This window comes from Eriocheir sinensis, chromosome 52 (assembly GCF_024679095.1).
Source record: "Eriocheir sinensis breed Jianghai 21 chromosome 52, ASM2467909v1, whole genome shotgun sequence".
NCBI classification, from domain to species: domain Eukaryota; kingdom Metazoa; phylum Arthropoda; class Malacostraca; order Decapoda; family Varunidae; genus Eriocheir; species Eriocheir sinensis.
Window position 1 is genome coordinate 7,871,903 of NC_066560.1, and position 25,640 is coordinate 7,897,542.

The window sequence follows — 25,640 nt, forward strand, 5'->3', positions numbered from 1 at the left end:
TTCTTATCTTTCTTTCTTTCTTTATATATTTCTACCTTTCTATCTTTCTTCTATTTATCTAGTTTTTTTTTTTTCGTGTGTATGTATATGTGATTTCATTGCCTATTGACGTCTATGTGCCCTCAGCTTTCGCCAATGTTTTATATATCGTAAGTCCTCTCCGTCTTGCCCGCTGGCCGCCCGAGGATCCGTCTTATGGCAGCAAACACAGTGGACTCCAATCTTTTACTCACGTTTTTATAGCCTGGTACACAAGACTAGCGGGGGGAGGAGGGTGTGTGTGTGTGTGTAAGAGGAAAGGATATGACTGGCTGACTGGCTTGGTGATGGAGGGTGTATATATGGGTGTGTATGTATGTGTGAAGTGGGGAGGATGTGACTGACTTGGTGTTGGCGGGTGTCTATGTGTGTGTGTGTGTGTGTAGAGGGGGTGTGATTGACTAGGGTGCTGGCTGCGAAGGGAAGGACAGTAAGGGACAGGACAGGACAGGAGGGGGGCGAAACTAAGCAAGAGAGATTGATAGATACGTAAAGATAACTAAATTTGATGGCTTCTTTTACTGTTTCCACTGCCTCCCTTTATGCCATGACGCCGAGGATTGTGTTCCGAGCTTTTCTTGTGTTCTGTTTTACTCTTGGACTGTGCCTTGTGTGGTAAAGAAGATAGTGATAGATAGATATGTAGACAAACAGACAGGTTGATAGATCGATAGATAGATAGATTGATGGATAGATAGATAAATAGATACATAAGGATAGGAAAGGAAGTTAGAAAGGAAGGAGAGGAATTGAGAAAGGAATGAGAGAGGAAAGGAAGGAGGAAGAGATAAAGAAAGGAATAAATAGCGGGTGAAAATATAGAGAGTGAGAGCGCGTGGTCACTCTTGCAAAAGGAAAATACTCGCTTACTCCTGTCCGTCTTGATATATTTTTTCTCTGCCCTATTTATGCTGTTCTTGCTGTGTGTGTGTGTGTGTGTGTGTGTGTGTGTGTGTGTGTGTGTGTGTGTGTGCGTGCTACAATTCCCCTTCATTCCCTAAAATTCTTCCTTCATTCCACATTCTTTTCTCTTTACTTCCTCCTCCTCTTTATTTCTCCTTCTATCGTAAGTTCTGCCTTCCCTTCTTTGCCCTTTCCTTTCCTACCTTCCTTTGATGCTGTCCCTTTCATCCCTTTCACACTCCTTTCCTCACCCCTTCTTCACTCCTTCACACCCTTTTCGTCACCCCTTCACACCCCTTTTCCACCCTATCACACCCCTGTCTCACCCCCACACCCTTTTCTAACCCCCCACATCCCTTCTTCACCCCTTCACACCCCTTCGTCTCTTCCCTTCGCCCCCTGACATTCTTCCCTTCCCTTCCAGCAGAGTCATGTCGCCGCCGCTGGAGAAGGGAACCGTGCCTGGCCAGCGACCCTCACCCCCCCTGTGCCTGCCGTCTGAGGCCGTGGTGCATGCAGGAGTGTGGTAAGTGCTCTCAACCCCTACTGTCCCCTTTACCTCCACCCCCCAGCCCCCCTTCTTCAAGTACGCCCCTGGCTCAAGTGGCTCAAGGTTTTAATTTGTCCACGTATTTTTGCCTTTTTCTCTATTTTCATTCTTTAATTTTTCAGTGTTTGGGTTAGTTTATCATATGGCGCTTTGGTTGATGTGTGTTAGTTGTGATAGGAAGAGGAGAGGAGAGGTTGATAGTGATTCATAGTTTATATTTGATACATGTAGTTTTCTTTTTTTTCATTTCTCATTTCAATTTTGCAGAGTTATGGTTGAGCAGTTTCCCATATGGAGATTCGGTTGGCGTGTGTTAGTAGAGATAGGAAGAGCAGAGGAGAGGGTGACGGTGGTAGTGGTGATGGTGATGGAGTGGGTAGAAGTGGGGAGGAGTAGGTGGATAAGAAGGAAGATAAGGAAATGGTGGAAAAATGAATTAGTTTCCCACATTGAGCATAGGTGTGTTTTAGAAGTAACAGGAGGATGAAGTGTTGCATGGAGGTGGTTGGAAGGGGTAGCAGCAGTGGTGGAGGTGGACGAGGTGAAGAGGAGGAATATTAGGAAGTGGAGGAAAAGGAGTAAGTAGTGTCGGTAAGTGGAAAAAAATAGGACTTCCATATTTTTCAACGTCTTCATAGTTTCTTAATAGGAGCTGGTGATGGGAATAGGGAAGAGAAGGAGTATAAGGAATTGGTGGAAATGGGGTAGTTAGTGTTGGTTAGTGAAATATTATGACCTCCACTTCTTTTGTTAACATCTTCAATAGTTTTTTTTTAACAAGAGGTGGTGATGGAATTGGGAAAGAGGAAGAATATTAGGGAATGGTGGAAATGGGGTAGCTAGTGTTGGTTAGTGAAAAAATTGTACTTCGGCATTTCTTTTTTAATTAACATCATCATAGTTTCTCAATAGGACCTGGTGATGGAATTAGAGAAGAGGTGAAAAGAAATAGGGAAATTGATAAGGAAATGGTGGTAATGGGGTAGGTAGTGTTGGTTAGTGAAACATTCTGACTCCCACTTCTCTTTTTAATTAACATCATCATAGTTTCTCAATAGGACGTGGTGATGGAATTAGAGAAGAGGTGAAAGAGAAATAGGAAAGTTGAGGAATATAAGGAAATGGTGAAAATGGGGTAGCTTGTGTTGGTTAGTGAAAAAAAATCATCCTTCAACATTTCTTTTTTAATTAACACCTTCATAGTTTCGCAATATGACCTGGTGATGTTATTAGAGAAGAGGTGAATAAGAAATAGGGAAATTGATAAGGAAATGGTGAAAATGGAGTAGCTTGTGTTGGTTAGTGAAAGAAATCGTCCTTCAACATTTCTTTTTTAATTAACACCTTCATAGTTTTGCAATATGACCTGGTGATGGAATTTGAGAAGAGGTGAAAGAGAAATAGGAAAGTTGAGGAATATAAGGAAATTGTGAAAATGGGGTAGCTTGTGTTGGTTAGTGAAAGAAATCGTCCTTCAACATTTCTTTTTTAATTAACACCTTCATAGTTTCGCAATTGGACCTGGTGATGGAATTTGAGAAGAGGTGAATTACTCAGACTTCCACATCTCCTCTTTTTAATATATCTCCACATCATCCCAATAATTGCAGGTTAATATATATGTGTGTGTTTCCATTATGTATTTTTTATGTACCTATTACTGTACGCTACTTTTCATATGCGTATATTTGAATTTTTGTGTGTGTTTCCATTAAGTATTTTTATGTACGTATTACCGTATTCTACTTTTAATATGCGTATACTTAAATTTTTCCTTCATGTTTATAATCAATGTGTATTTTTCTGTGCATCTACATATATTTTCTTACTTATCTATATTTATGTGTTCTTTGCATAATGATTTAATGTTTTTTTAACTTTTTTTTTTCATCCAGGTAACTTTTTAATGTGTGTCTATGAATCTATATATATATTTTCTTACATATCTAAATTCATGAGTTCTTTGCATAACGATTTAATGTCTTTTTTTTTAACTTTTTTTCATCCAGGTAACTTCTTAATGTGTGTCTATGAATATATTTCCCTCATTGATTTCATGTCGATTTGTTTGATATATCGGTGCTTCATTTTCTAGGTCTATACTCGCAAACATTTCGGAGCTCCCACACCCACATTTAATAAGGGTTTCGCGGAGGTTGTGAGTGTTTCCATGGATAGCTTTATGAGCCTAATGATAGTTTTATGAGGCCTCTGCATCATAAATCTGAAGAACCACTCACGAGAACCCAATTTACCCTTTTTTATGGCCTCGGGAAGTATTTGTTGTGAGCCGAAAGCGTCTGAAAAAAAGAGTCTTGGAAGTTGAGTTTTGCACGGTGGAGCGGGGACGATTGGCGCTACTCCTTGGGCTCTGAGTGTCATGCAACGCCGTCAAATTATCGTACTCAGCTCATTGCATTTTCGTAATTTCTGACCGATAACTCTAGCAAAAAGAACGAAACACATCTATATTTAACAATTTTAACGATAACTTTAATTTCCTATCGTTATTTGTGTGGTTACGACAGTCTTGGAGCCTAAATATGATAAATGCAATGTTCAGAGTACGACAATTTGGCAACGCTGGTGTCATGGTGCGGGTGTGTTTACGGGTGGGCTTAATGTTACCCTTCGCTGCTGCTTATTGGGTCACTCACTGCGTTGGCCTGGAAGAAGTAAACTTGTGGGAGCAGTTTGGACGATTGGCGCTACTCCTTGTGGTCTGGGTGTCAGGGTGTGGGTGTGTTTACGGGTGTGCTTAATGTTACCCTTCGCTGCTGCTTATTGGGTCACTCACTGCGTTGGCCTGGAAGAAGTAAACATGTGGGAGCAGTTGCCTCTACGTTGATGGACTCTCTGATGACTTGAAACAACAAACTCTCGCCAGCAAACAAGCTCGAATTACAGTTTCTCGTCGAGTGAACCACATTTGCCTCTCCCTCGTTCTGAATAATTAGTAAGGGACACACCTCCACAGTTCGACTCAGTGGGATTACAAGCTACTTAGACAAATACTACGAAAATTTCTTGTACAGTATTTTATGTTTATACAAAAACTAAGATATTTGTGGAAACTATGCGAATAAATCTCTTTAGTATTAAGTGGTGAGCAGAACAGAAGTTTATGAGCTCCCAAAGCAAAACAGGAAATACTACGAAAATTTCTTGTGTAGTCTTTGGTGTTTGTACGGAAGCAAAGAAATTCAAGGAAACTCTGCGAAAATCTCTTTAGTATTAGATGGCGAGCAGAACACAAGTTTATAAGCTCCCAAAACAAAACAGGAAATTATACGAAAATTTCCTCTATAGTGTTTGATGTTTTTACGGAAGCTAAGAAATTCAAGGAAACTGTGGGAATAATCTCTTTTGTATCAGGTGGGGAGTAGATAACCAGACCATTGTGGGGAGAGTATAGTTTTTTTTTTACTGCAAGTGAGGCAGCTCAAGGATAAAAACAAAACAAAAAAACAGCAACAACAACCCCCCCGCAAAAAACAAACAAAAAAAACAACGCTAGATGCTTACTCCGAACAAAAGGAAGAAGAACATGAGGCCAGAAGAGAGGTCAATTTCGGGTGTGTGCTTATAAAGACTGTGTTGGACTATGGACGGTCTCTAAATAGGCCTATGGTCACTCCACTTTGCCGGTCGTAGAAATCTCATACGTAGGCCACACCCCACCCCCCCTCCCCAGAGCATGTAGAAGAGGACGTTTTTCCCCCAAAACTCGCCGGAGGGAAAGTCTCGAAGCCACATCAAATACTATCACAGGGTATCAGGGCTCATCTCCTCCCGAAGTTGACCCCTCTTTCGGCCACTTCTTTGGATTCTTTTTAGGAGCAGCGAGTAGCGTGCTTTTTTTTATTATTGTTTCCTTTTTCATTGCGCCCTTGAGCTGTCTCCTTTGTTGTAAAAAAAAACAAAAAAACATGAGGATTACAGAAGATGTTTAATTCCAAGAAGTGTCGCCACGCCAAGCTTTCTCAAACCACTCAAATCCTACCACGGAATGATTGTTTGTTTTTTTACAGTACCCACCAACACGGAGCATTCCCCAAACGTAGCAAATCACAGTATAACAAGAAGAAAGTAAAAAGAAGAGGAGGAAGAGGAAAAAAAAAGAAATAGTAATTATGTACGGCTGTCTCATATCAAGTTCTTTATATCGATTGTTTTTTTATTCTTACACGCAAAAAGAAACCTTCCCAAATCACTTCAGTCATAAAATTATACTATGGAATGATTGTTTTCTCCTTCAGAGTCACCAACGAAACATTCCCCAGCGTCGCAAATCACAATTGGAAGTCACGGATAGACTGTTTTCGCTATTTTATACCTACACACAACAAGAAACCTTCCCAAATCACTTCAGTCATAAAATTATACTATGGAATGATTGTTTTCTCCTTCAAAGTCACCAACGAAACATTCCCCAGCGTCGCAAATCACACTTAGAAGTCACGGATAAACTGTTTTCGCTATTTTATACCTACACACAACAAGAAACCTTTCCAAATCACCTCAATCATAAAATTACACCGAGGAAGGATTGTTTTTTTCCTTAAAAACACCAACGAAACATTTACCAACGTCACAAATCATAATTAGGATACACGGATAAACTGTTTTCTTTTTTTTATACCTACACGCCACAAGAAACCTTCTCAAATCACCTCAACCATGAAATAACACCGAGGAAGTATTAATTTTTCCCTTGGAGGCACCAACGAAACATTCCCCAGCGTCGTAACTCATAACATAACATCGCGGCGAGATATTTTGGTTTGTTTGTTCATATCTACACCCCCAAGAAACCTTCCAAAATCACTTAAACGATATAATAACACCAGCGAAACATTCTCAAACCGCGTGAGTCATAATATCATACCCACGGAAAGAGAACGAACTTAAAAATAAAGAGACCAGACCCTTAGCCACTCTTACGCCGCCCCTTCCGCTTCCGCCTTCACCTTCCTCACCCCTCAGTCCCCTCCCTCCCACGTCATGTTTTTTAAAGGAATAAGCGTATTAAAATTCCCGGCCAGATACGCGCAGCTGATGGTTTTGTGGCGACGTGCTGTGAATACTGAGCCGTAATTAAGGGGAATGGGACGTGTGGGGCTGAGGAATTGTCGTGAGTGCCAGGAATAGCCGGTGTGCGGAGTGGCGGAAAGTGAGAGAGGGAGAGGAAGAAGGAGAGGAGGGAAAGAGATGTGAGTGAGATAGAAAGATAGAGACAGACAGATAGACAGAGGGACAGATAGATAGAGCGGGCAGGGACTGAAAGAGATTGAAAGAGTTAGAGAGAAAAAGAGAGAGAGAGAGAGAGAGAGAGAGAGAGAGAGAGAGAGAGAGAGAGAGAGAGAGAGAGAGAGAGAGAAGGAAGGGATTAAAAGAGATTGAAAGAGTTAGAGAGAAAGAGAGTTAAAAATAGTTAAAGAGGATGATAGAGTGTGAGAGAGTTAGTTACAGGTTGTTATACAGTTAAAAGAGTTAGAGAGTAAGGAAAGGTTAGAGAGATTGAGAGAGTTAGAGAGAACGCGTTAGAGATAGTCAAAATGAATGTTACAGAGAGAGTTAGTTAGAGATTGTTAAAGAGAGTTAGAGAGTAAAAAGAGTTAGTTAGTTAGATTAAAAGTGAAAGTTACAGAGAGAGTTAGTTAGAGATTGTTAAAGAGAGTTAGAGAGTAAAAAGAGTTAGTTAGTTAGATGGATTGAAAGTGAAAGTTACAGAGAGAGTTAGTTAGAGATTGTTAAAGAGAGTTAGAGAGTAAAAATGAGTTAGTTAGTTAGATTAAAAGTGAAAGTAATAGAGAAAGTTAGTTTCAGATTGTTAAAGAGAGTTAGTGAGTAAAAGAGAGTTAGTTAGATAGACTGAAAGTGAATAGAGGCATTGAAAAACTATTGGCGAGTGTGTGAGTGTAGCGTGGGACGACTGACCTCTCTTTCGAAACTCTCTATTTGTTTGAGTGCGTTTGCGTTCCCTTGCGTGTTGCGTGAGTGTGTTGCACCTGATAAAAGTGAGCGACTTAATTAAGAGAAACGTCCCTGGAAAGAGAGCATGATGAGAGACAAGAGAAAAGAACACGAGTCAGAGGAGAAGGACAAGAGATGAAAAGAGAACGCTGGAGTAGGAGGAAGGCGCTTGAGTAAAAAGAAAACACTCGTAAAAAGAAAACGCGGATTGAAGTAAGACACAAGTAAAAGTCAAAAGAGAAGAACACGAGATTAAAAGAGCAGTAAAGTAAAAAGATAACACCAGAGTAGAAAGAATGTAAAGGAGAACACTAAGTTAAAAGAGAACACGAGTAAAAAAGAGAACATTAGAGTAAAGGAGAACACTAAAGTATAGGTGAACACGCGTAAAAAAAGAGAACACCAAGAGAAAAAAGAGAACACGAGTGAAAGTCAAGAGATGAACATGAAAATTAATAAAACACCAAAGGAAAGAGAGAACTGGCAGGTTAAGATGAACACAACAGTAAAAAAAACAACAACATTAAAGTAAAAACAGAACACAAAATGATGCTTAAGAAACTTCCGGTTAAGGATTGATTCAATAGATAGACAAGAAAGTAAAGCTATAGGACGGTAGTTTGAGGGATTGGAACGGTGTACCCATCTTAGGCGCAGGCTGTATGAAGGCGTACATCCAGCAGGAAGGAAAGGTAGATGTTGACGGGCAGAGGCGAAAGAGTTTGTGTGGTTATTGCTGTTGTTCGCCTCGTGCCTGTCGTTTTGTTTTGATGATTTTATGTGTGTCTGTTTCTGTCTATTTTGCTTCCCTACTTTTGACTCTCTGTCTGCATGTTTCTCCGTCAGTGTCTGTGTGTGTTTGTCTGTCTCTCCGCCGGTGTGTCATTGTTTGCATGTCTACCTGTCTGTCTGTTTGTCTGTCTGCTGTGTATCTCTCCTTAAGTGTCTCATTGTTTGTCTGTCTGTCTTCCTGTCTGTCGTCCAATCCGTCTGTCGGTCTGTCTGTCTATGTGTTGTGTATTTCTCCTTAAGTGTCTCATTGTTTGTGTGTCTGCCTGCCTGTCTGTATTCCAATCTGCCTGTCTGTCTGTCTGCCTGTCTGTCTGTCTGTCTGTCTGTCTGTTTGTCTGTCTATCTGTCTGCTGTGTGTCTCTCCTCTAGTATCTCTTTGTTTCTCTGTCTGCCTGCCTGCCTGTCTGTCTGTCTGTCTGTCTGCCTGTCTGTCTGTCCGATGAGATAGAGAGATTCGTAGACAGTTAAATAATTTCTAGATACTTAAGAGTGACGAACTTACAAATACATGGGAGAGAAGGAAAGTAACCTCGGCATTTCATATAAAATAGCTTTAATGTGAGTGTGTGTGTGTGTGTGTGTGTGTGTGTGTGTGTGTGTGTGTGTGTGTGTGTGTGTGTGTGTGTGTGTGTGTGTGTGTGTTATAAGTCCTCCCTCATCCCAGCTTTTAGACGTTCAGGTAAAAATGAAAATAATTCGCTTCCATAAACTCAACTCTGCAATCATACCTCCGTAGAGTTTTCACATTTATTCCCTTTTCATTGCACTAACTGGGTCATCTTTTTTTCTCTTAATATCTTTCACTGTATTTTCGGTGGAAGGTAAAATTGTTCCCTTGCCTAACTTCTTCCTGGTCCTTTGTTTTCATTTGTCTAGGTTTGCGGTGGAAAGCTGAATAAATAAGGAGCTAGCAAGAGAGAGAGAGAGAGAGAGAGAGAAAATGTAATATGCTCTTAACCTTATTAAACCGACAGACACACACACACACACACACACACACCCACACCCCCCCACACCCAAATGTAATGAGAGAGAGAGAGAACCAGTTTCATATAAATAATTTAGTAGATTTTCGTGAAACACTCTCTCTCTCTCTCTCTCTCTCTCTCTCTCTCTCTCTCTCTCTCAGAATTCACTTTTATTCTGGGTAAGCTTTTTCTTTCCTAAATGTAGCTTGTTATGTTTTTCTTTCTTTGTCTCACATTTTGCGCTTTCTTTTTTTTCCTCCATCTTTTGTCCTTCCCTTCCTTGGTAATTTAGGTCTTTGTATGAAACTTTCTCTCAGCACACATTACTCGTGGTTCTGTGTGTGTGTGTGTGTGTGTGTGTGTGTGTGTGTGTGTGTGTGTGTGTGTGTGTGTGTGTGTGTGTGTGTGTGTGTGTTCTCGTTTTTATTCATTTTTGTTTATTTTTTTCCATGTAAATTGTCACCATGATATCTGGATTTTAATACTGTATCCTCTCTCTCTCTCTCTCTCTCTCTCTCTCTCTCTCTCTCTCTCTCTCTCTCTCTCTCTCTCTCTCTCTCTCTCTCTCTCTCTCTCTCTCTCTCTCTCTCTCTCTCTCTCTCTCTCTCTCTCTCTCTCTCTCTCATATTTTCATACTTTTTTATTTGTTTTAATTTCTGTTGACGGTCCTTCCTTTTACTCTATTGCTCTTTTTTTTCTGTGTGTGTTTGTTTATTTATGTTTGTTTATATTTTCACTTTCTTCCACGATCTGTTTTGTGTTTCAATTTATATATATTTTTTTTCCTCTGTGTATGTTTTCTTTAATGTTTTGCTTATTTTTCCAACAATGTGTAGGTGTTACTTCCCTTTGTTTTGTTATTTTTCTTTGTCATAAGATTTTTGTTCATATCTTTCTTATTTATTTTATTATATTTTATTTTTCTTAACTCTCCTGTTGTCGTATTTGATTATATTTTGTCTATTTTTCCTTTTTTTCTTTATCTTGCCGCTTTTAAATTAATTATCATCCCCAGTGTACGTATATTATTTCTCATTATATCGAGATTTCTTTGTGTTCATTTCGTCACTTTTTTGTATATTCTTTCCTTCATCCTGTATTTGTTTTTCACTCCTCGCTATTTCCTTGACCTTAGATCGCCTTTAACAATCTCCTCACCTCGTTTTTCCTTTTTTTGCTCGTTTTCTCCTTTCTCCATTTAGTCACTTCCCTCTGCCGTCTTTCTTTCATCCTTTACTTTTTTCACTTCGCTGTTTCTTTCACCTGTTACATTTTTTCTCCTTCTTTTACCCTTTTTTTTTTAGCTCCGTTTTCTTTTCCTCTTTCCCTTCCTTGCTTGTGTGACGTTCATACAGACAGACAGACAGACAGACAAGGGGTCATAGCGAGAGTCAAAGAACTCTAACTTGGTGCTGCTTCGTCGTTCTTTAAGTGAATTAACCAAACAAACGAAAAGATCTTGGAAACGTGCCTTGGTGAGCTTGTCTGTGCTTCCGGGGGTGGTGGTGGTGGTGGTGGTGATGAGGGTGGTGGTGGTGGTGGTGGTGATGAGGGTGGTGGTGAGGGGGGGGGGGGAGTGATGGTGGTTGTTGGGATGCAAAACATGTCTTTCTCATTTTTTTCTTGCTTTGCTGAAACTAAATTTGGTCATGCATATATATTTTATTTTATTTTTCTCCTGCATTTATTTTTTCTTATGGTAATCTTCTTTCGTCATAGGAGTAGCGGGTTGCAAGTACTTATTTTTCTGTATATATTTTTTTATGTGTGTGTGCATTTTTTCACGCATCTTTGGAACTAAATTTAATCATGCATATATTTTTTCTTTAATTTTCTCCAGCATTTAACTCATTTTGTTTTTTCCTGGTATTCCTTTTTTATCATAGGAGTTGAGTTTTGCAAGTACTTCTTTTTCTGTATATACATTTTTTTTGTGTGTTCATTTTTTCACGAATCTATGAAACTAAATTTGATCATGCATATATATATTTTTTTACTTTTATCACGCATTCAACTCTCCTTGTTTTTTCCTGGTATTCCTCTTTTATCATAGGAGTTGAGTTTTGGAAGCACTTCTTTTTATATACATATTTTTTGTTTGACCATTGCTTTGTCCGTCTCCCCTACCTATGTATAAAAATAAAATAAAAACGGGCTTGCGCAACGAACCATATTAAAGTCTCTCCGTATCCTTTTCCGGCTCCGTAACTTTCACTTGAAGGATCCGTGTCTTTTTTTTGTCTTTTCTGCATAGCTTCTGGAGCATGTAACGTCAGTAATACTCCTTGCTTCCTACTGCATTAAGTCCGTTCTGTTCTGTAAAATATTCCGCAAGTCTCCTCCTTTCCTTTGAACCATCGGGGTCTCCTTTTTTTTGGGGGGGGTCTTTTTTTTCTGTATATTTGTTTTTTAGTATTTATCGTCAGCCCTAGTCCTTACTTTCTATGGCGTAATGCTCCCCCATTTTATATTCTTCTCATTATATCAAGCTTTTTTTCAGTGTTCAGTTCGTCAATGTTTTGTATCTTTCTTCCTTCATCCTTTATTTTTTTTCACTCCTCGCTATTTTCTCCTCCTTTCCTTCGATCACCTGTAATATTTTTCTCTCCTCGGTTGCACCCTTTTTTTTAGCTCGATTTCCATTCCACTTTCTTCATTTCGCCACTTATTCGTATCTTCTTTTACTTCATCCTTTCTTTTTTTCACTGCTCGCTATTTTCTTCTCCTTTCCTTCGATCGCCTGTAAAATTTTTCTCTCCTCGGTTGCACCCTCTTTTAGCTCGATTTCTTTTCACTTTCTTCATTTCGCCACGTATTCCTACCTTCTTTTACTTCATCCTTTCTTTTTTTTTCACTCCTCGCTATTTTCTCCTCCTTTCCTTCGATCACCTGTAAAATTTTTCTCTCCTCGGTTGCACCCTTTTTTTTAGCTCAATTTCCATTCCACTTTCTTCATTTCGCCACTTCCTCGTACCTTCTTTTACTTCATCCTTTCTTTTTTCCACTTCGGTGTTTCCTTTTCCTAAGATAATGTCCGTTCTGTTCTGTAAATTTTGTTGCATGTCTCATCCTGGCCTTGATTTTCTGTAGCGTGTATTTTGCTTCTATTCTTTACTCTGGTAGATTTAATTTCCTGGTCAATCTCTCTCTCTTGTTGTCTGTTCCTGCTGTGTACTCCATGGGGTCTAGTGTCATTTCCTTTTCATGTAGGTCTTTGTAGCGGGTCATCTGTTTCTGGTCTTTACTCTGGTAGATTTAATTTCCTGGTCAATCTCTCTCTCTTGTTGTCTGTTCCTGCTGTGTACTCCATGGGGTCTAGTGTCATTTCCTTTTCATGTAGGTCTCTGTAGCGGGTCCTCTGTTTCTGGTCTTTACTCTGGTAGATTTAATTTCCTGGTCAATTCTCTCTTCCTTTGTTGCCTGTTCCTCGTTTGTGCTCCCTGGAGGCTATTGTCATTTCCTTTTCCTTTACGGGGAGAGGCAGAGAAGAGAGGAGGTGACGGGAGAGGAGAGATAAAGAATGGGGACGGATGGAGGAGGAGTAGAGGATGGTATGAAATGTGATAGAAGTGGATGAAGAGGGAGGGAGAGAGGAAGGAGGGCGGAAAGGTTACATTAGAACAAACAACTAACAAACAAAACTACACCATACAACTTAACATGACACAACAAACATAACTACTTACAAATTAACAAAATATCAACAAAAACAAAACTACAACATACAACTTAACAGAAAAAAAAAACTAACGTAACCGCATCATACCATACTTGCTCTTCCCTTCCTCTCCCTCTCCCATAACTCCTCATCTTCCCCTTCCCTCCTCCGTCACCCTTCATCTCCCCATCCCTTCTCCCTCCCTCTCCTTCCTCTTCCTCTCTCCCCCCTATTCCTACCGTCTTTTTTCGTCTCCCTTCTGTACTGTCTACATTTAATTCGCTTCCTCTTCTGCATATACCCTTGATTGGAAAAAAGAACAGTGATTGATAAGAAGGTATTTGTGTGTTAGACAGTTCCGCGAAGAAGGGAAAGTTCCGAAACAGCTGCAGGGAATTAATCGTAAGCGTAAAGAAAGTTCAGGAAAGTACTGTGTAACGAACGAGTCTGAGACGGGAACATAAATTGGGAACTAAACCGATTGAGCTGAAAAACTCGCGAGGAAGAAAAAAAATATGAGACGGCTGGTGAAGAAGAAAAAAAAATACATTTCCTAATTGCACCATCGGGAAAGAAATATTTGGAGTAATCGAGCCGAGTCCGTTCTTTTTTTGCTTTATTTCATTACTCTTTATGGCGTTGTCTGTTTTCTTTATGGAGCAGCGTGTTCCGGGAATGTCTTTATAACGTCCCTCCCTCGCCCCGGCCGTCTCCTTTACCTTAAAAAATCTATATCATGAAAGAAATATTTGGTGTAATCTAACTGAGTCTCCCTTTTCGTTACTCTCCAATACTTCAGTTCTCTTTCATTAACTTCTGGGGCGTGGGTGTGGGCGCGACGATGGGAAGAGAAAGTGAGTGAGTGAGAGGGAGGGAGAGAGAGAATGAGTGAGGAAGGAAGGAAGGAAGGAGGAAGAAAAAGAGTAAAGGAGAGAAATGTAGAGAGTAAGCAAGAGGGACGGAGGGAATGAGTGAGGTAGAAAGGAAGGAAGGAAGGAAGGTAGAGGAAAAGAATGAAAAAGGAAAGAAAGAATTTGTCTCTCTCTCTCTCTCTCTCTCTCTCTCTCTCTCTCTCTCTCTCTCTCTCTCGCTCTCTCGCTCTCTCGCTCGCTCGCTCAGGCCCAATACAAAAAGGTCAACTGGTCTGTCACTGCCCCACCAAAATTGTTTACCGGCGCATTTTCTGAGCGTAAGAAAAAATAAAATAGTTACCCATCGTTGCCAAAATAGGGAGGGAGGAAAGGGACATGAGAAAAGGGGGGAAAAGGGAGGAAGAAAAATGGGGAGAGAGCCTCAGAAATCTACGACTCAAATGATGATGATAATGACAAAGAACTTAAAATTCATAAAGTGCAAAATGATGTAGTACTCAGAATAAAGTAGAGACGGATAGATGGATTTATAAGTGTAGAGAATGTGCAAGATCTTGAGCTACACGTGAATGATGAAATAAATGCGAGTAATAGTGAATCATGGACGCAATAAACAACAACAACAACAAAAACATCAACAACAAAATTACCCGAAAAAAATGAGGGAGGTGAAGCGTCATTATCTAAACGATGAGTTAGCGCGAATATAATGAAGGGAGCTTAAGACGAGGCAATATTGCGCCCTTCCTCCCTTCCCTCCGTCAGTTTTATCCCCCCTTATTCCTCCCTTTGTCTCCTTTCCATTCCACTTCCTCTTTTCTCCCTCCCATTCCACTTCCTTTTTCTCCCTTTCATTCCACTTTCCTTTTTCTCCCTCCCATTCCACTTTCCTCTTTTCTCCCTCCCATTCCACTTCCATTTTCTCCCTCCCATTCCACTTCCATTTTCTCCCTCCCATTCCACTTCCCTCTTCTCCCTCCCACTCCACTTCCCTTTTCTCCCTCCCATTCCACTTTCCTTTTTCTCCCTCCCATTCCACTTTCCTTTTTCTCCCTCCCATTCCACTTTCCTTTTTCTCCCTTCCATTCCACTTCCATTTTCTCCCTCCCATTCCACTTCCATTTTCTCCCTCCCATTCCACTTCCATTTTCTCCCTCCCATTCCACTTCCATTTTCTCCCTCCCATTCCACTTCCATTTTCTCCCTCCCATTCCACTTCCCTCTTCTCCCTCCCACTCCACTTCCCTTTTCTCCCTCCCATTCCACTTTCCTTTTTCTCCCTCCCATTCCACTTCCATTTTCTCCCATTCCACTTCTCCTATTCTCCCTTTCTACTCCCCTTTCTCCTTTCTATTCCTCTCCCTGTCCTCTTCTCCTTTCCGTTACTCTCCATCTTCCCTCACTCCCTCCATCTTTCTCCTTCCCTCCCATTTCTCTCCCTTTCTCATCACCCTTTCTCTCCCCTTTCCTCCATTCCGCTATCCTTCATCTCCCCTTCCCCCTCTCCCCTTTTCTCCCTCCCCTCCCATCTCCCTTTCTTCCCTTTTGATCTTCAACTCCCATCACCTCCTCCCTATTATTCATCTCCCTCTTACTTATCTCACCTCCCTCCTTTACGCTTCATCTCTCCCTCCCTCCTCCCTCCCTCTCGTTCTTCTGCCTCTCCCTTTACCTCTCACATCCCCATTCCTCCATTCCGTCACCTCATCTATTCTTCTCCCTCCCATTAGTATAGTTCTCCCATCATCCTTGACATTCCTCCAATCACCCTCTCTCTCCCATCAACTCCCATTTCTCCTCCCCCTCACATCCCTTCCATCACCCTCTCTCTCCCATCAACCCCCATTTCTCCTCCCCGTCTCTCTCCCATTCATTTCCCATCACCCTTCCTTCCATACTTCTCCCTACCTCCCTTCCATCCCATCCCTTCCCTTCCTCACCCTCTATCTTATCACCATCCTCCCCCACACCCCTCCTCCTCCTCTTCCCATTCCCTTCCTTCCCTTCAAGATTTAGGAGCTCAGAGGAGTGAGGGAGGTCAGGCCGAGGCCATGGTATCAATTAAGGTCACACCCATATACGGAAGAGGAAAAAGTGGTCACGAGGTCATGTGGGAGATAAATCAGGACAGTTTTAGGATGTCAAGAGACCGAAAGAGGTCAAGCAAGAAGCAATTGAGGTCACAGCCAAATATATGGAAGAAAAATTTTGTCAGAATGTCAGAAGGATCGTAAATCATGGAGGAAAATGAAGGAAAAGGGAGGAGGAGGAGCAGGAGAGAAAGATTTTTAGTAAGTAAGTAAAGTAAGTAAGTAAATATTTATTGCTCTTAATAAATACATGTACAGAGAATTATAGTTTAACAATTTCAGCGACAGTCTGTCGAGCCGGAGCTCCTGACAGACAGATGTTAATTAATAGAGAAGATGTTTTATTCCACCTTTAACACATCACAATAAATTTGACAAAAAAATACAACCTAACAATATATACATTCCTTAGTGAGTAGTTTACTATACACAAAAATGTAGGGCTGCTCGGGGTTCTGTTGTAAATATTTTTTTTTGTTTCTCTTTTAAATTTTGTGAGACTGCTTGTCTTGAGCAGTTCTTTTATGTTTAGTGGCAAGCTGTTAAAGAGTTTAGGACCAGTGCATAGTGTGCTATTTTTATATAAAGATGTTCTAAACTGCGGACAAATCAGACCTACGTTATTGCTTCTAGTCTGGTGTAAATTATCAACAAATTTAGATATTTTATTATCTGAAAAATTTGAAAACATTTTATATATCAGTAATAATGAGAAGTATTCATGTACTTTATCAAATTTCAAAATCTCCATTAAAGAAAAAATATCGGACACGAAATCAAACCTACCTAAAAAAAAAAAAAAAAAAAAAATACACCTGGGATTTTTTTCTGAGATATGGCAATCTTGTTTAAGAATGACGGCCACGTGCTGTCCCGGATGGGTGCACAGTATGTTAGGTGAGGGCAGCATAATGTATATAAATACTGATCAGAGCATCTGTAGTGAGATTATACCGAGTCTTGTACATTATTCCACACACCTTTGAGATTTTAGTGCACACTTCATCTATAAGTAGCTTCCAATTTAAATTTTCGCCTATTCGCATCCCAAGGAATTTCGTGTGGCTAACCATACTTAACGTTTCGCCTTCTAACTGCAATGGAGGTAGTAGGATCTTTATTGATCTGTTCTGAAAAAGCATACAAGTAGATTTAGAGACGTTGAGTTTAAGTTTATTAGATTTCATCCACTGATGGATTCGATTCAGTTCCGTTATAGCGCTTGAATGTAGGGAATTAAAATCTTTGTCAGCTAATATGAGACTAGTATCGTCTGCGTATTTTACATAATGAAATTTAGAACTATAGTCTGTTCACGGAGCCTGTTCATCTTTTTGTGTTCTTTTCTTATTCCAATTTATAACTAATCTATTTTTCTTTCCTTATTTTTCCAGCTATTTCTTTTTATTTACTTATATACTTGTCTTTTTTGCAGCTTCTCTTATTCCAATTTATAACTAACTAATCTATTCTTCTTTCCATATTTTTCTATTTACTTCTTTTCATTAACTTCTATGCTCGTCTTTTTGGTACTTTGCTTTATGCCGGTCTATAACTAACTAATCTATTCTTCGTTCATTATTTTTCTAATTTATTTCTTTTTATTAACCTGCTCGTCTTTTTTTTTTTTTTTCTTATTCAATCAATAACTAAACTACCTATTTCCTTATTTTTTCTAGTTATTTCTTTTCATTAACTTCTATGCTCGTCTCCTTGGGTTCTTTTCTTATTCCAATTTATAAGTAATTAATCTATTCCTCTTTCCTTATATTTTCTAGCTATTTCTTTTTATTAACTTGTATGCTTGTCTTTTTTGGTGCTTTTCTTATTCCAATTTATAACTAATTAATCTATTCTTTTTTCCATATTTTTCTATATACTTCTTTTCATTAACTTCTATGCTCGTCTTTTTAGTACCTTCCTTATTCCAATCTATAACAAAGTAATCTATCCTGCGTTCCCTTTATTTTCTAGTTATTTATTTTATTAACTTGTATGCTCGTCTTTTTGGTGTTTTTCTCATTGCAATCTATAACTAACTAATCTATTCTTCGTTCTTTATATTTTTTAGTTATTTCTTTTCATTAACCTCTATGCTTGTCTTTTTGGTTCCTTTCTTATTCCAATCCATAACTAACTAATCTATTCTTTCCTTACTTTTCCAGGTATTTCTTTTCATTAACTTCTATGCTCGTCTTTTTGGTACTTTTCTTATTTCAATCTATTACTAACTAATCTATTCTTTTTTCCTTATATTTTCTTGTTATTTCTTTTTATTAACTTCTATGCTTGTCTTTTTGGTGCTTTTCTTATTCCAACCTATAACTAAATAATCTATTCTTCGTTCCAATTATTTCTTTTCATTAACTTCTATACTCGTCTTTTTGGTGCTTTTCTTATTCAAGTCTATAACTAGCTAATCTATTCTTCGTTCCTTATTTTTCTTTTTATTTACTTCTATGCTTGTCTTTTTGGTGCTGTTTTTATTCCAATCTATAACTAACTAATCAATATTTAGCTCCTTATATTTCTATTTATTTGTTTTTATTAACTTGTATGCCTGTCTTTTTTTGGTTCTTTTCTTATTCACATTTATAATTAACTGATCTATCCTTCGTTCCTTATTCTTCCAGGTATTTCTTTTTATTAACTTGTATGCTCGTCTTTTTGGTAGTTTTCTTATTCCAATCTATAACTAACTAATCTATTCTTCGTTCCTTATTATCGAGGTATTTCTTTTATTAATTTGTATGCTCGTCTTTTTGGTACTTTTCTTATCCCAATCTATAACTAACTAATCTATTCGATACTTATTTTTCCAGGTATTTCTTTTTATTAACTTCTATGCCTGTCTTTTTGGCACTTTTCTTATTCCAATCTATAACTAGCTAATCTATTTTTTGCTCCTTATATTTCTATTTATTTGTTTTTATTAACTTGTATGCCTGTCTTTTTTAGTTATTTTCTTATTCAAATTTATAACTAACTAATCTATTCCTTCCTTATTTATCTAGGTATTTCTTTTTTATTATTTCTATGCTCGTCTTTTTGGTGCTTTTCTTATTCCAATTTATAACTAACTAATCTATTCTTCACTTATTTTTCCAGGTATTTCTTTTCATTAACTTCTATGCCTGTCTTTTTGGTGTTGTTTTTAGTCAAATCTAAATTGGAATAAGAAAAATATCAAAAAGACAGGCATTGAGGTTAATGAAAAGAAAAACCTGGAAAAATAAGGGAAGAATAGATTAGTTAGTTATAGATTGAAATAAGAAAAGTACCAAAAAGACGAGCATAGAAGTTAATGAAAAGAAATAACTAGAAAATAAGGAACGAAGAATAGATTAGTTAGTTATAGACTGGAATAAAGAAAAGTACCAAAAACAGGAGCATAGAAGTTAATGAAAAGAAGTAAATAGAAAAATATGGAAAGAAGAATAGATTAGTTAGTTATAAATTGGAATAAGAAAAGCACCAAAAAAGACAAGCATATAAGTTAATAAAAAGAAATACCTGGAAAAATAAGGAAAGAAAAATAGATTAGTTAGTTATAATTTGGAATAAGAAAAGAACAAAAAAAAAAAAAACGAGCATAGAGGTTATTAAAAAAAATAGAAAAATAAGGAACAAAGAATAAATTAGTTAGTTAAAGATTAGGAAAGTTCTAAAAAAACGAACATAGAAGTTAATGAAAAGAAATAAATAGAAAAATATGGAAAGAAGAATACATTAGTTAGTTATAAATTAGAATAAGAAAAGCACCAAAAAACACAGGCATACAAGTTAATAAAGAGAAATAGCTAGAAAATAAAGGAACAAGGAATAGATTAGTTATAAATTGGAATAAGAAAAGAACACAAAAAGACGAGCACAGAAGTTAATGAAAAGAAATAACTAGAAAATATAAGAAAATTATAGATTAGTTAGTTATTGATTAGAATCAGAAAAGTACCCAAAAGACGGGCATACGAATTAATAAAAAGAAATAACTGGAAAAATAGGGGAAGGATTGATTACTTAGTTAAAGATTGGAATAAGAGAAGCACCAAAAAGACAAGCATGGAAGTTAATAAAAAGAAATAACTAGAAAAATATAAGGAAAGAAAAATAGATTAGTTAGTTATAGATTGGAATAAGAAAAGTACCAAAAAAGACAAGCATGGAAGTTAATAAAAAGAAATAACTAGAAAAATATAAGGAAAGAAAAATAGATTAGTTAGTTATAGATTGGAATAAGAAAAGTACCAAAAAAGACGGGCATAGAAGTTAATAAAGAGAAATATCTAGAAAAATAAGGAAAGAAGAATAGATTAGTTAGTTATATTTGGAATAAGAAAAGCACTAAAAAAGACAAGCATAGAAGTTAATAAAAGAAATACCTCGGAAATAAGGAACGAAGAATAGATTAGTTACTAATAAATTGAAATAAGAAAAGCACTAAAAAAGACAACCATACAAGTTAATGAAAAGAAATAACAAGAAAAATAAGGGACGAAGGATACATTAATTAATTATAGATTGAAATAAGAAAAGAACCAAAAAAGACAATCATAGAAGTTAATGAAAAGAAATCACTAGAAAATTTAAAGAAAGAAAAATAGATTATTTAGTTATAAATTGGAATAAGAAAAGTACCAAAAAAGACAGGCATACAAGTTAAGGAAAAGAAATAACTAGAAAATAAAGAACGAGGAATAGATTGGTTAGTTATAATTTGGAATAAGAAAAGAATCCAAAAAGACGAGTATAGAATGAAAAGAAATATCTGGGAAAATAAGGAAAGAATAGATTAATTAGCTATAGATTGGAATAAGAAAAGCATTAAAGAAGACAAGCATACAAGTTAATAAAAAGAAATAACTAGAAAAATAAGGACCGAAGGATAGATTAATTAGTTATAGATTGGAATAAAAAAGTACCAAAAAAGAAAAGCATACAAATACATAAAAAAATAAATTAGAAGAAAAATAAGGAACGTAGAATAGATAAGTTATAGATTTGAACAAGAAAAGTACAAAAAAGATTGCATACAAGTTAATAAAAAGAAATACCTGGAAAATATTAGGAAGGAAGAATAGATTAGTTAGTTATATTCAGGAATACAAAAAGCACCAAAAAGACGAACATACACGTTAATAAAAGAAATAACTAGAAAATATAAGGAACGAAGGATAGATTACTTAGTTATAGATTGGAATAAGAAAAGTACCAAAAAAGACGAGCATAGAAGTTAATAAAAACAAATACCTGGGAAAATAAGGAAAGAAGAATAGATTAGTTAGTTATAAATTGGAATAAGAAAAGCATAAAAGAGACAGGCATAGATGTTAATAAAAAGAAATAAGAAGAAAAATAAGGAACGCAGAATAGATTAGTTAGTTATAGATTGGAATAAGAAAGGCACAAAAAAGACAAGCAAACAAGTTAATGATAAGAAATACCTGGAAAAATAAGGACCGAAAAATAGATTAGTTAGTTATAAATTATAATAAGAAAAGTACCAAAAAGACAGGCACAGAAGTTAATTAAAAGAAATAACTAAAAAATATAAGGAAAGAAAAGTAGATTAGTTAGTTATAAATTGGAATAAGAAAAGTACCAAACAGACGAGCATAGAAGTTAATGAAAAGAAGTATGAAAAAAAACAAGGAACGAAGAATAGAGTAGTTAGTCATAAATTAGAATAAGAAAAGAACCAAAAAAGACGAGCACAGAGGTTAATAAAAGAAATATAAAGAAAATAAGGAAAGAATAGAATAGTTAGTACATTATAGATTGAATAAAAAAAAGAACCAAAAAAGCAAGCATACAAGATAATAAAAAGAAGTAAATAGAAAAAAATAAGGAGCAAAAAATAGATTAGTTAGTTATAGATTGGAATAAGAAAATCACCAAAAAAGACAAGCATACAAGTTAATAAAAGAAATAACTAAAAAATAAAAGGAACGAAGGATAGATTAGTTAGTTATAGATTGGAGTAAGAAAAGCACTAAAAAAGACAAGCATACAAGTTAATGAAAAGAAATAATTAATTATAGATTGGAATAAGAAAGGCATCAAAAAGACTAGCATAGAAGTTAATGAAAAGAAATGACTAGAAAATATAAGGAACAAAGAATAGATTAGTTATTTATAAATGGGAATAAGAAAAGTACCAAAAAAAACAGACATAAAAGTTAATAAAAATAAATAACTAGAAAAATAAGGAACGAAGAATAGATTAGTTACTAATAAATTGGAATAAGAAAAGCACTAAAAAGACAAGCATACAGGTTAAAAAAAGAAGTCAATAGAAAAATAAGGAAAGAATAGATTAGTTAGTTATTAATTACAGTAAGAAAAGAACCAAAAAAGACAAGCAAAATAAGGAAAGAATAGATTAGTTAGTTATAGATTGGAATAAGAAAAGTACTAAAAAAGACGAGTACACAAGTTAATAAAAAGAAATAAATAGAAAAATAAGGAGCGAAAAAAAGATTATTTAGTTATAGATTGGGATAAGAACAGTACCAAAAAGACAGACATAGAAGTTAATAAAAAGAAATAAGAAGAAAAATAAGGAACGCAGAAAAAATTAGTTAATTATAGATTGGAATAAGAAAAGCACAAAAAGACGGCATACAAGTTAATAAAAAGAAATACCTGGAAAATATGAGGAACGAAGGATACATTAGTTAGTTATAGATTGGAATAAAGAAAAGAACTAAAAAGACGAGCATAGAAGTTAATGAAAAGAAGTAAATAGAAAAATATGGAAAGACGAATAGATTAGTTACTTATAAATGGAATAAGAAAAGCACCAAAAAAGACAAGCATACAAGTTAATGAAAAGAAATAACTAGAAAAATAAGGAACGAAGAATAGATTAGTTAGTTATAGATTGGAATAAAGAAAAGTACCAAAAAGACGAGCATAGAAGATAATATAAAGAAGTAAATAGAAGAATATGAAAAGAAGAATAGATTAGTTACTTACAAACTGGAATAAGAAAAGCACCAAAAAAGACACGCATAGAAGTTAATTAAAAGAAATAACTAGAAAATATAAGGAAAGAAAAAGTGATTAGTTAGTTATAAATTGGAATAAGAAAAGCACTAAAAAAGATAGGCATAGAAGTTAATAAAAAAACTAGAAAAATAAGGAACGCAGAATAGATTAGTTAGTTATAGATGGGAATAAGAAAAGCACAAAAAAGGCAGCATTCAAATTAATAAAAAGGAATACCTGGAAAATACAAGGAACGAAGAATAGATTAGTTAGTTATAGATTGCAATAAGAACAGCACCAAAAAGACAGGCATACAAGTAAATAAAAAGAAATGACTAGAAAATATAAGGAACGAAGAATAGATTACTTAGTTGTAAAATGGAATAAGAAAAGTACCAAAATGACAGGAATAGAAGTTAATGAAAAGAAATACCTGGAAAATAAGGGAAGAATAGATGAGTTAGTTATAAATTGGAATAAGAAAAGCACCAAAAAGACAAGCATACAGGTTAATAAAAAGAAATAACTAGCAAATATAGGGAAAGAAAAATAGATCAGTTAGTTATAGACTGGAATAAGAAAAGCACTAAAAAAGACAGGCACAAAAGTTAATGAAAAGAAATAACTTGAAAATATAATGAACGAATAAAAGATTAGTTAGTTATAAATTGGAACAAGAAAAGCACTAAAAAGACAAGGACAGAGGTTAATAAAAGAAATATCTAGAAAAATAAGGAACAAAGAATATATTAGTTAGTTATAGATTGGAATAAGAAAAGTACCAAAAAGACGAGCATAGAAGTTAATGAAAGAAATGCCTAGAAAAATAGGAAAAAATGATTAGTTAGTTATAGATTGGAATAAGAACAGCACCAAAAAGACAAGCACAGAAGTTAATAAAAAGAAATAACTAGAAAAATAAGGAAAGAATAGACTAGTTAGTTATAGATTGGGATAAGAACAGCACCAAAAAGACAGGCATAGAAGTTAATAAAAACAAAAAAAATAAGGAACGAAGAATAGATCAGTTAATAAATTGGAATAAAAAAAAGTTCCAAAAAGACAGTCATAGAAGTTAAAGAAAAGAAATACCTGGAAAAAAAAGGGAAGAATAGATTAGTTAGTTATAAATTGGAATAAGAAAAACATCAAAAAGAATAGCATAGAAATAATAAAAAGAAATACCTGGAAAAATAAAGAAGGATTAGATTAGTTAGTTATAAATTGGAATAAGAAAAGCACTAAAAAAACCAGGCATAGAAATTAATGAAAAGAAATAACTAGAATATATAAGGAAAGAAAATAGATTAGTTAATTATTGATTGGAATAAGAAAAGCACCAAAAAAGACAAGCATTCAAGTTAATAAAAAGAAATAGCTAGAAAATACAAGGAACAAATAATAGATTAGTTAGTTATAAATTGGAATAAGAAAAGAACCCAAAAAGACGAGCATAAAAGTTAATAAAAAGAAATAACTAGAAAAATATAAGAAAAGAAAAATTGATGAGTTACTTATAGATTGGAATAAGAAAAGTACCAAAAAAATACGAGCATAGAAGTTAATAAAGTGATATAACTTGAAAAATAAGGAAAGAAGAGTAGATTAGTTAGTTATAAATTGGAATACGAAAAACACCAAAAAAAGACAGGCATAGAAGTTGATAAAAGAAATACCTCGAAAATAAGGAACGAAGAAAAAATTAGTTACTTATAAATTGAAATAAGAAAAGCACTAAAAAATAGAAGCAACAAGTTAATGAAAAGAAATATGTAGAAAAAATAAGGAACGAAAGATACATTAGTTAGTTATAGATTGGAATAAGAAAAGAACCAAAAAAGACAAGCATAGAAGTCAATGAAAAAGAATAACTAAAAAATATAAAGAAAGAAAAATAGATTAATTACTTATAAATTGGAATAAGAAAAGTACCAAAAAAGACAGGCATAGAAGTTAATGAAAAGAAATAACTAGAAAATAAAGAACGAGGAATAGATTAGTTAGTTATAAATTGGAATAAGAAAAGAACCCAAGAAAACGAGCATAGAAGTTAATGAAAAGAAATACCTCGGAAAATAAGGAAAGATGATATTTCTGGGAGAGGAAAAGAAAGGGGAAAAAGACTGAGATAAGAGGAGGGGGAGGAGAAGTAACGAAAGAGAGGAAAGTAAGCATAGGTGAGAAAAGGAAGTGTATGGAAGAAGACTGAAGAAGGAGAGAGAAAATGGCAAACAACCACTAGGAAAGAGGAAATGAAAACAACCAGGAGAGATAGAGAATGGAAAACGAAGATAACGAAATTAAGTAAAATAATATAAGCGCTTGGAATGATAAGGAAAAAAGGGAAATAATCTTCGCGAATAGAATCAGGGGAAGGATAAATAAAGACACGTAAATAATGGGTAAGGAAAGGTTGTTGAAAGGGTTGTTGAAGGGGAGAGCAAGGGAAGAAAGGGAAGGGGAGGGAAAAGGAGGAGGAGGAGGAGAAAGACACCTAGGTAAGCAATACAAAAAGGTTATTGAAAAGGTTGTTGAAGGGAAAGGAAGGGAAAGAAAAGGAATGTGAGGGAAGAGGAGGAGGAGAAAAAAAACGAGAAAGCAATAAGAAAAGGCTATTGAAAGGGTTGTTAAAGTGGAAGAAAAGGGGAAGAAAGGGAAGAGGGGGCCAGAGGAAGAGGAAGAGATGCTGATATAGGGGTTGTAAATGAACGTAGACGGAGACGAAAGAGAGAGAGAGGAATGAAGGCAATTCGAAGGTTATGTGAGGAATGCAACTAAGAAAGAAAAAGAACTCCGAGGAATATC

At 35.9% G+C, this 25,640-nt stretch overlaps 1 protein-coding gene across 1 annotated transcript in view; it reads left to right on the plus strand.

Moving 5' to 3' along the window:
- Positions 1–1,371: 1,371 nt before the first annotated feature.
- The window catches only part of LOC126983025 (ALK tyrosine kinase receptor-like), a 294,044-nt gene continuing 269,775 nt past the window's right edge, over positions 1,372–25,640 (plus strand). The window contains exon 1 of the mRNA XM_050835449.1: positions 1,372–1,468. Coding sequence (XP_050691406.1) covers positions 1,456–1,468 — 13 coding nt within the window. The 5' untranslated portion in view covers positions 1,372–1,455. The remainder of the gene's footprint in view (positions 1,469–25,640) is intronic.